General features: G+C 36.0%; 1 protein-coding gene across 8 annotated transcripts in view; it reads right to left on the bottom strand.

Moving 5' to 3' along the window:
- RIC1 (RIC1 homolog, RAB6A GEF complex partner 1) overlaps nt 1-12,076 on the bottom strand; it is a 145,076-nt gene that overhangs the window by 49,118 nt on the left and 83,882 nt on the right. For 2 of the 8 annotated variants that reach the window (XM_004457386.5, XM_004457389.4), the window contains exons 5-7: nt 7,914-8,056; nt 7,516-7,652; nt 2,476-2,567 (exon numbers count right to left, since the gene is read on the bottom strand). In XM_004457386.5, coding sequence (XP_004457443.1) covers nt 2,476-2,567; nt 7,516-7,652; nt 7,914-8,056 — 372 coding nt within the window. The remainder of the gene's footprint in view (nt 1-2,475; nt 2,568-7,515; nt 7,653-7,913; nt 8,057-12,076) is intronic. The other 6 variants (XM_004457387.4, XM_058301819.1, XM_004457388.4 and 3 more) reach the window with 3 other exon arrangements.

Below are 12,076 nucleotides of genomic sequence, written 5' to 3'. Positions count from 1 at the left end.
ATTAAAATCTAATATCTTAGTATTAAAATCTAACAGGGAGAATAAGAAAAAGGAAAACTATAGCCAAAATGCACTCATGAACAGCAATTTTTAAAATTCTAAAAAAAAAAAGTTGAACAAACCAAATCCATGAATATAAAAGTAAATATAATGTTTCCTTCCTTTCTTGTGCTCTGTTAAATTTATTTGTAATTCTACATTTAACACCTTGGTGAGTAGCAGTGTATTAAGAATACGTGGAAGGAAGCAGATTTGGCTCAACAGATAGAGCGTCCATCGACCATATAGGAGGTCCAGGGTTCAAACCCAGGGCCTCCTGACCCATGTGCCGAGCTGGTCCACACGCAGTGCTGATGCACGCAAGGAGTGCCGTGCCATGCAGGGGTGTCCCCGCACAGGGGAGCCCCAGGGGCAAGGAGTGTGCCCCTTAAGGAGAGCTGCTCCGTGCAAAAAAAGCGCAGCCTACCCAGGAGTGGTACTGCACACATGGAGAGCTGATGCAGCAAGATGCAACAAAAACAGACAGATTCCCAGTGCCACTGACAAGAATGCAGGCAGACACAGAAGACACATAGCAAATGGACAGAGAGAGCAGACAACTGGGGTGGGGGCGGGGGGAGGAAGGGGAGAGAAATAAATAAAAAATAAATCTTAAAAAAAAAAAAATCAGTGCAAGTCAAGAATGAGGATTCCCCACTTTACAAAGAGATTACTGAGCGTAATAAAGATGGTGACCTATAACGTGTATTACTTCTACTAATTAAAAAAGAAACAACTTTGATTCTTAACTTAGGTGAAGATGATGTTGAAACTCAGCATTAAGAATTAACAAACTAACCACCTTGATGAATGTTAGCCTCTGAAGTAGCTAAAGGCAAATATCTGTAACTTTATAACTCACTGAAACTTGTTTCTCTGCTGTTAATACAACCCTTTATAACTGCATAATCTTTTTTTTTAAAGATTTTATTTATTTCTCCCCCCACACCACCATTCACCCCATTTTCTGCTCTCTGTATCCATTCACTGTGTGTTCTTCTGTGTCTGCTTTTATTCTCAGTAGGCAGCTCTGGGAACCAATCCTGGGACCTTCCGGAATGGGAGAGGAGTGATTACTCTCTTGCACCACCTCAGCTCCCTGTTCTGCTACATCTTCTTATTTTCTCTCCTCTGTGTCTCTTGCTGCCTCAATCTTGCTGCTCCAGCTCTCTGCATTGACCAGCAATCCTGTGCGGGGTGGCTTCGCAGCACGAGATGGCATTCCTATGCGGGGCGGCACTCCTGCATGAGGCCACATTCCTGCGTGGGCCAGCACTCGGCGTGGGCCAGTTCACCACACGGGCCAGCTTGCCCTCATCAGGAGGCCCTGGGTATCAAATCCTGGACCTCCTATATGGTAGATAGGAGCCCAACTGGTTGAGCCACATTCATTCCCCTAACTACATAATCTTAACCATGTAACTAAACAGTCAGGAGTTAACTCATTACTGGACCTGTGTGTATACCCTTTCTTACTGTACAAAGCCCCAGGAGGATTTTATCAATTCTCAATAGCCCTTGTTATTTCATGTTAATTAAGTGATTTACAATCAACTATCTAAGCCTCCTTACTTATGAGGATTGAACTATTTATACAATATGGACTGAACTACTTACAGCTTTATGTATTACCCTAGTCAGATTTTGCCAGTTCCTAATGGATGTTGTTTGACCAATTTATGACCTAGATTGTGATGCTTACCCCATCCAGCTTTTATAAATCCACTAGAGCAGCCTCTGGGACCTGAACTTATATACTTTCAATTAAACAAAACAATCAATATTGTCCAACATTCCAAAAATAAAATAATACATATTATAAATATATAAAAATAATAATATTTGAATATTGAAATATTTGAAATTTCTTCTATTCAGGGAAAAGACCTGAGATTTTTCTCCTGCTCTGCTTCATGCGACTGCAATTAAAACACTTCCTCTCTCTGAAATCCTGGTATCTCAGGATTGGTTTCTGAGTGACTCAGGCAGATTACCCATGTCTGTCTGGCAATGACTGAACCGGAGACAATATAAGATGTATGTTCTATAGACTATTAAATCTAATTTTGGGGGTGTGATAGATTTTTAAATTTAGGCTAAAATAGAAGCTGAAAAAAGTGATACATCTCTGTCCGTTGTTTTCTAATGTATCCCAAGAATTTAGGGCATGGTAAGCACTCAAATATTTGTTGAATAATTTGCATTCACTTTTACTTCTAAAACCTACATAGCATGAATTAAGACAAGAAATTAAGTTTATTTGTGAGCTTTAAATTTGTTCTTTAACTAAAGTACATTTCAGAATTCAAATGCAATGTCAACACTGATATTTTTAAAAGAAAAAAAAATCTTACAGATCCTTAAAAATGAGAGAGAAGCAAAAAACACTATTTTTGACAAAATCTCTTTAAAAACACCAAAGTCCATATCAATTACCTCATGCAACCAAATGCCATTAGTCGATACTTGTTATTTACTGCTACACAAGTTCCATCAACAACATCTTGTGGCCAAACTCCATGAAGCTGCTATAATAAAGAAAAATAGTTAAGGCTGAAATGTGTTCCCCAAACTGTACTATAATCAATAATTCCCCTTCAATAAACATAGTTTCATAAGGCTTTATTTGGTTTTGTCTTGATCAGAAAAGACCCCATTATTACTACCATCTGAATTTTCTCCCTTAAAAATAAAGGTTTTCATTAATTGGTTCAATAAATATTCCCACATGAGTTCAGCTCAGTGCTAGTTAATATATCTATAAGATACTGAAAACTGGATAGTCAATATCCAAACTTAAATTAAATGAAGATGATTTTCCTGTTAGAATGTAAATCTTTTAATAGTAGAGCTGCATCTACCTTGCTCACTATTATTTTCATCACCTAGGACAGTATTTAACTTATCAATCACAGTGGAGAATAGTAAATTTTATTTGGTCCAGCTTTTAGAAACAATTCATGATTTGTCATTGCTTACTAACCTCTAATCTTCCTTTGGTTTACAGTATAAGGGTTAACACTGTGGTCTCTGGTAGCCTGACTTAAAATCTCAGGTCTACCAGTCACCTGATTCAAATGATTATTTGATCTTTTAATCTCTTACCTGTAAATTGGTTACCTCTTAGGCAGTTTTGGTTTGAAGATTAAATGAGAATATACATGGTAAAACCATTTAGTACAAAGCCTAAGCATAAACTGAATGTATATTAAGCATTCAACAAATGAATGGCATTATTAGTAAGCTTATATGCTACTTAATTCTGTATCTAGTCAGCTTAGTTATCTGTACTTATTTGTCAAATCAATGACATCTTAGATTATAAATTCTAAGGAAAAGGTTATGATTGTTACTTTGGTAAATAAAATAACTAGCATACTATAATATAGCACCTTATTTTTGGATGATCCCAATACTAAACATTAAAAGACCCAATATAGTTACATCTTTATCTGAATGATATAGTACTACAGATTTCATTTAATTCCCAAATGAGCGCTATAAGCACTATCTAAATATGGAGTATGTGCTTCTGTTTTAGTAGTAATTTCAGTTATTTTTCAATTTTAAAAAATAAACATTATTTTCTATAACAGAAAATAGTGAAAATAGCATCGAGCAGTACTTCTTAGATCACTGCTTAGATTAAAATTCATTCACTGATTCCTGTAACAAATATTTCCCAGGTACCTAGTATTCACCAGGTAATGCTCTAAGTGCTGAGAATATGGCATGGATCCATAGACACCAAAATCCCTATCTGTATCCCTGTCTTACATTTGGGTTAGGAGAGACAGACAAGTTAAAAATATTAATCCATATGTTGGAGGTGGGCAAATGTTAGAAAGCAAAGAAAAAAAAAGATAATAGGAGGAATAGGAGGTATGAGGGAAAGGTATAATAATAAAAGGTCTTTCTATCAAGGTACCTTTTAAGCAAAGTCCCAAAGGAGACAGAGCAAATGCAAAGGTCCTATGCTATGGCAGCAGCATTCCTGGCAAATTCAAAAACAGCAAAGAGTTCTGGACAGATGAAGTGGATTATAGGAGGAAAAGTAGTAACTGAGGTAAGAAATAATATAGTAGGCCAGATTTTTAGGTCTTTGAAGGCCATTGTAAGGATTTTTTACTCTAAATTGTACAGAGAGTTATTGGAGTGTCAAAAAAATATTTTTTAACCTTTTCTAATAAAAATACACTAAAAAAGTGTAGGTAAAACAAAATTTGTATCTCAATATCATGAAGTGAATACTTGTGAACTATCACCCAGGCCAAGAATTATAAGTACTCAAAAGCCACTCCAGATCACTTTATCCTCCCTCCTACCACAAAAATAACCAATATTCAGACTTGTAATAGTTTACTTAAACATGCATCCATTTAGACTAATTTAAAATCACCTGTGCTTTTTTCCCCTTTAATTTCCTCAAATGAATCAGAGCTTGTATTCTTTTGTGTTGGACTGCTTTCACTCAGTTTGTCTAGTTTGTTCACATTCACTGTAGCCTCAAACACTGGGCTTAACCTCACAGGACCTCTGGTATCTCCTACAGCCTGATAATTTTTCACTATCTTCTTAGCTTTTTCAAAGCCTTCAAATAGGTTTTAAAAATATTTTCTCTCGCTTTTCTACTTCACCTAATTATCTATTCCTACTGAAAGGTTTTGATCAAAGAAGAGGCACACTCTTATACTTTGATACATCTGTTAAATGTATTAAACAATGTCAAAGAGGAGAACTCTGGCAAAGCACTTAAATAATGCTATCTATATGTAGCAGTTGGATATTATTGATGAATTCCAAAAAGAAATATTGGATTATGTTTGTAAACTGATCTTTTCCTCTGGGCATATTAGATTATATTGGATTCAGTAGGGCATCAGTAGGGCACTGAGTTCCCAGTCCTTGGTGGGTGGGGACTCACAGATAAAAGACATGGCAAAGGACAGACTTGGAGGGCTTTTGGTGTTCGAGTTTTGATGTTGGAGTTTGATGCTGAAGCCTTAAGCTGGAGCCCCAGAAAGTAAGCTCATAGAGGAAAGAGAAGACAGGAACCCTGAACCCAGAGAGAAGCAAGACCTAGAAGAGAGGAACCCAGGAAGCCTGAACCCTCGCAGACATCAGGAGCCATCTTGCTCCAACACGTGGAAATAGACTTTGGTGAGAGAAGTAACTTATGCTTTATGGCCCAGTATCTGTAAGCTCCTACCCCAAATAAATATCCTTTATAAAAACCAACCGATTTCTGGTATTTTGCATCAGCACCTCTTTGGCTGACTAATACACTAGTATAACAGTATAGTGCGTATATACCATTTAGTATATTCCCCAATTACCAGTAATTCATATGTGTTGTTTTCTTGTCATTTATATTTGTAACGTATTAAGTAATGCCATCTGGCTTTTCATTGTTTTTTAAATTCTTATCTTACTGGAAAAATTTCTTTAACCAAATACTAATAAATGCTGAGAATTTTTTAATACCAATTCAAAAGTACACAAAAAAGAATCACTTTTTAAGCTCTAATATTTTTGTTTTCAGTTAAAACATTTACATCCCAAAGATAAAAAATTACTTTTACATAAACACCTTTTAGGAAAAATGAGATTTGGAAAGACTTATTTTAATTCTTATGTACATAATGACATAAGTTATCAAAAATGTATTATTTAGTACCTTACTACTTAAATACATTTATTAATGGAAAATATTTACTAGTAATACTAAAGCAGGAAAAAAATGTCCTTAAAAACTTAAAAAATCTTTTCTAGTTAAAGAGAGCAGACTGAATAGGAATATTTAGCTTCTGTGACTACTAAAACCAAACCTCACTAATAGAGAAGATTTTTTATTAAAAGGCATAACCCGGCAAGGACAAGGAATGGGAGAATAAGCAGCATCACAAGCTAGAAAGTGTATGGATGAATAGAATTCTAAACTGTAAAGAAAGCTGAGAAACAACAATTTACATTGTAGGGTACCCAGACTCCGGAATTCAGATGTCGCTAAAAGCCTGGACTAAAAGTAATAAGAATTGTTCAAAGGCTGTTTTAGCAGTTGGGTCTTCCCAGAGAACTTAACCAATGCTGCATAGCCAAGAAATACCCTATCTCTTCTCCAGCACTAAACTAACTGGAGAGTTTTCCTTTGGAAGCAAAACAAAACAGAGTTTTGTTAACAACAACAGAAAAGAATAGTCTCTGGACTACACCCAAAACAGGGATACTAAATTAAAGTTTATATCTGAAATTTGGGTCTTCTTGCCTAGTTCTAACTCAAATCCCAGAATACTGGGGCAGCCAGGTATATATATTTTCTGAAAAGGAGATCACAGGACTCTTTTCCAAGGAACAGAAAAAGACCAAGAGAAAAGATAAAGACATGGGGTCCCCCCAAGAAAATAACTCAGTGAGCTCACCTTATGGAAAAGATCATAGAAAACTCATCCCCGCCCACAAAGCTTTCAATGAATTCAAATATTTATTTTGTATTTGTCACAGCAGCTAAATCCATATATTAATTATCAAAACATCCCACAGAAATGAAAGGGTAAAAGGAACGCTTAGGATTATGATGAAGAGCCCCAAAATACAGCTATGTTAAAGGTATACAGTGAGAACCACTCCCAGTTTAGAGCAGGCAGAGGCTTCAAGAGAAATTTTTAAAAAGGATAAAACAGAACACCTAATGTGTCTGAAAGAACTGAGAGAATATTTAGATGACCGGTAGACAGTCTGGAGTTGAATTAGTGATAAATATATAAAAACTAAGCATATATAAAGAGCAAGAGAATTATTAATCTGTGGGAAATCTGTGCAGAAAGGAAAAATAATCTTAACAGGTTACATGATTTGCTATTATTGGGGTTCATATAGCAATAATCATACAAAAAATGAATGTTAATTTAATAAAAATCATAAAAACTATATTGGGAAGAAGGAAGGAGGTATGGTAAAGGCAGGAAAGAGGGGAGGTAAATGGTCATTTTCCACAGTGAGAAGTCAACAAACATAGCATGAAAACTAAAAACTAAATGAAATACTCAAAGATTTAGAGGTAAATATAAAAATAGCTAGTAAAAGAGTCAAAAGTAGTTGTCTGAAAGAATAGGAACTTGGGAATGAGAAAAGCAGCAACTATCATTTTTCTTTAACATATTTCATAGAATTGTCTTTTTATACTATGTATATATATAGTTTTGAGCCTGCTTGGTAAAATACAGAATTTGAAAACTAAAATCGTGCAGCACCATCAGTATTATGTTCAAGTAATGTATATTATTTTTAACAACCAAAACAAAATTTTACTTGATTTTTATAAATTTATTTTATGATATTATAATTTTTACTATCTATCTAAAAAATTAACAACCCTTAAAATCATAAATGAATTTTAAAAATGGGAGTAGAGATGAAATAACAAAGGGCAAATTAAATGCAAAATAAAGAAAACAAAACATTCAAAGTAAGTCATACCTCTGCAGTAAATCTACTTGATACTGGTGTAATAAATCCAACTCTGCCATCATTAAACACAACAGCAAACCCATCAAGTGTGGCACAGTATTCCATGTCTCTGATATGCACATCTGCAAAGCCCAAGAAAGAACCTGCTGATGAAAAAATAAACACATGAAATATGAATACTCAGAGCAAGTAATTTTCTCATATTTTCACTTGAAAAGATAGCTAAAAGGGCAAAAACAACACCTTAACAGCACCAAACAAACTATCAAACGAACATAAGTATATTATTCCTCCTTTGCAAAATTAAGTCCAAGGAAGAAAATCAATATTCATCCATAGAAAATATCTAACTAGACTCTCTCAAATATTAAACATCTGATTCTACCCCATGCAGAAAGTATAACTACCTCTAGATGACTGTAGATCTACTGAAAAGGGTACAGTGCAAAGATTAATGGCTTTCCTTCCATTTGTCATTCCTTCCCAGTGAATAAGATGAAGAAGTCCATCAGAAGTAGCAACAAGAAGATCTTCCAGAACAGACTTCAAACTGTGGGGGAAGAAAGCAATTTAGAGTCAATTAACTCCTAAGAGAGCATAGTGGGAAAGCAATAAGAATGAATGCAATTCCCTTGGGGAATACTCATGCAAGCCAATCATGAAACCATTTACAAAACATTTCCATTTATCTGGAATTTAGCTATTTAAATAAAGTAGCAACTTTATCCATATACAATTCAAATAGAAGAATAAATTCTGTAAGAAATGAAGGACTATGGATAGCCATAGTTTTAAGTTTGATGAATTGGGTTAAAAACCAGAAATATGAAACTGCAAATTAGAAGATGGAAGGATAACTGATAACTGACAAGAACTAAAAACAGGATGACCTGGCAGCATGGAAAACAGAGGTAACAATCCTCTAGCACTATCCAACAAAACGTTCAACAATGATGGAAATATTCTGGATGTGTACTATCCAATATGTTAGTCACTACCCATTTTTTATTTACTTTTAATTTAAACAGCCTCATGTTACTAGTGGCAAACACATTAGAGAACATAGCTCTATACCAATTGATTTAAAGGATACCATTGAGTTTTAATTGTTCATTCAATGAAGACTTACTGTGCCCATGCTCTATGACAGATGCTGTGTTCTGTGTTGGAGAGTCAAAGGTGAATAAAATAAAGTCCCTCCTTCCAGAAGATCTGCCAGGCAAGTCTTAAAGAGAGTTATGTAGTGTGATCTCAATACTCATCTCTATTTGCAAAGATATTTAACATTTACTTCCCCACGAATGGGGAAATAAATGCCTGATTTCTCACCTCCATATGGGGACTTAATGCCAAATATATAACTAGGACCAAAGCGTTTGTGGGGGAAAGGAAGGGAGAATGGATAGGGGAGAGCAAAGAGGAACCCATAAATGAGACTGCAAAGGTACTGGCAGACAGGGGAAAAGAGAACCAGGGAAGCAGCAGAAACTAGTATGAAGAAAGACAAGAAAATAAGACATACTTATGGAAAAAAATAGTAAATAGTATCAAATGCTATAAAGAATTCAAATACAGGAAAGAATGAAATGTATATAATCTGTACTTAAATAATACCAAATTTTCCTTCATTCATAAGAAGGAAAGAGTGTATTTTAAAAATATTTCATCCATAAAGGCAAAAAATGCTTCTTAATGCTTTAATTCATAAACTAAACCTTCAGTTCTTAGGAAAGCCGATTTTAATGACTCATTTCCCGAGGGTTTCATATGATCAAGAATTTACTGGGAAGCGAATTTGGCCCAACAGATAGGGCATCCACCTACCACATGGGAGGTCCAAGGTTCAAACCCAGGGCCTCCTGACCCATGTGATGAGCTGGCCCACAGGCAGTGCTGATGCGCACAAGGAGTGCTGTGCCAAGCAGGGGTGTCCCCCGCACAGGGGAGCCCCATGCACAAGAAGTGCATCCCTTAAGGAGAGCCGCCCAATGCAAAAAAAGTGCAGCCTGCCCAGGGATGGTGCTGCACACAAGGAGAGTTGACACAGCAATATGACACAACAAAATGAGACACAGATTCCGGGTGCTGCTGACAAGAATACAAAGTGGACACAGAAGAACACATAGCAAATGGACAGAGAGAGCAGACACTGGGGCAGGGAAGGAGAGAGAAATAAATAAATCTTAAAAGAAAAAAAAGAATTTACTATATTTTCTCTCTAACTATAAAAGCACTGAATGGATTAGAACAAGATGCTCCTTTACTTAGCTTCATCTCTTGAAATTCACCGCACTTGGGTCAATTAAAATTCTCAGTTTACAGAAAGTTTTTAGAATATTCACTTGTAAGATTTTATATATTCTTTCATTTGAACTTATGTTTTAGTGATCAAATTTTTAAGTGGTGAGTCTACTAAACCACATGTCTAGAAAGGCAATTTAGTGGGGGGTAGTCATGGATTTACCAGTGATTTTCATTCAGCAGCATCGGCCTAGGCTTTTCAAACTACATTCCCTCTCCACCCCAGGGGAAATCAAAACATGAGAGCTAAGAAAGTTAGGAATGTGAGACACTGAATGGTGGAAGGCAGAGTAATGGTTGAGAACCACTGCCAGGTGTTAAAGAAGTATTATTAAAGTAAAAGTCAACTGATACACTCACTTCTTTTCCCTCTGAAAGATTCCACATAATATTTTGCTCAAAAAAAAAAAAAAAAGAGTAAGACCTCTAAGTCAGTCTTCACAACTCTCAGTATGTAGTTTATGGTTAGAGGAATCCTCTTCCATCTCGGCAGCCCATTTGCTAAAACAATTTGGTTCCTATGATACCACTCCAACATTCAAAACCAAAGCAGGGGATTTTAAAGTTTGAACGATGATTAAAGTAATTTGGAATATTTAAAAAGCATTTTCATAATAAGAGTGAAAATTTGTTTCATTATTTCCCAGGGGATAAGAAGAAAAGGTTAAATTAAAATGCCACAAACTCTAACTCTAAGGATGGGGGCGACCTAGACTTCCATCCAACACCTGAGTACTACATGCTTAGTAAGTATGAGACCTGTTACTAGGTACTAGAGAATTCAAAACAGTGCTTACCCTTGAGAGCTCACAGTCTAGTTGCAAAGGATGATCTAACCAGGAAAAGTGATAACAGCTTTAAGAGAAGAAGAGTCCGAAGGAATGGAAAAAAAATTTCACACAAAAGGTGACACCTGGCATCTAAGATGAATCTTGAAGGGAGAGTGGGAAAATTCCAGGTGAACAAGAGGGAGGGCATTTCAGGAGAAATAAAAGTCTTTACAAAGGCAAGAGATCATTACAGAACATTGAGAGAGACTGGCTGAAGCTCCATGGCTGGAGGATAGAAGGTCAAAAAGGAGAAGGGGCAAGGAAGAAGAGGACTAAAAATGTCCACTGAAATAAAACAGGTAAGAGTTCTACATTCTAGTGATAAAGCAGTAAGCAATTTGACAAGTAGGGGAGCAAAGTGAACAACTTTTTCTTTTAAGGAAGTATTTCTGGCAAAAGTATGGAAAAATAAGGGGTTTGGTAGGATGAGAGGCAGTTAGAAAACTATGCAGTAGGGCAGGCAAGAAGTAAGAAAGCCTGAACTGAAGCAATGGTTGTTTTCACTAGCGGAAATGAGATGAATTTGAGAAAGGGGGAGAAAAGCTTAAAAATGGTTCATCAATTAAATGTGGAAACTGAAAGAGAAGGGAGAATAGATATGACTCCATGGTTTCTAGGTTGGGCTACTGGGCAGGGTGTAACATCAAAAAGCAAGATACTGAACACAGAAAGAGCAGGTTTGGGAGATAATTTTAGGCAAGCTTCAGATACCTATAGGATATCGAAGTATGCTCTAACAGATTTTATCAGTAGAGCAGCTGTATAAAATCTCTGCCATATCCTTGGCTGATAATTCAATTGCACATAATTGGGGTGAGAAACTCAAGAAGCACAGCTGGAAAGCTGAAAGAGCTGAGATTTCAGCCTCTGCCCATTACCAGAGGGGACAGATTTTGGAGAATGAGTCTCACTAAGTTAGAGAGCACTGAAAAACACCTCCAGCTTTCCACTTATTCCCCAGAAGGACCCACACCTTCAGAGTAAAGACTATGTACCAGAACTAATACAGGGGGTAAACGATTTGGTGGGTTGGGGAAAAAATTACACCAAATACAAGATACAGGCTATAGTTGGTAGAAATATTTTGATGATGCACTTTCATAGTTTGTAACAAATGTTCACAATAATGCAAGGTGTTGGTGTGGAGTGCTCTATGGGAGCTCTTTATGCTAATATGCAGATCTGTTTTATAAGTTCATAACATTTACTATATACTTACTGTTTATGAATGTTTGTGTACGAATGGTGTACTTCAAATGAACTCATCCCTCACAAAGACATAGCAACTAAAGAATTAATTCTTGCCATGGCAGGGGGATGTCAGGACCCTGTATCAGTACCAATACTACAATCTTTTCATGTTGTGTACTGGTTTGTAAATATTATGAAGATTACCCCTGTTTAAAAGTATACACAAAAATACATCTAAATATGTCCTC

Source organism: Dasypus novemcinctus, chromosome 8, assembly GCF_030445035.2.
Source record: "Dasypus novemcinctus isolate mDasNov1 chromosome 8, mDasNov1.1.hap2, whole genome shotgun sequence".
NCBI lineage: Eukaryota > Metazoa > Chordata > Mammalia > Cingulata > Dasypodidae > Dasypus > Dasypus novemcinctus.
Note: the sequence above shows the minus strand (reverse complement) of the source record. Positions and strands in the feature narration are given on the sequence as shown.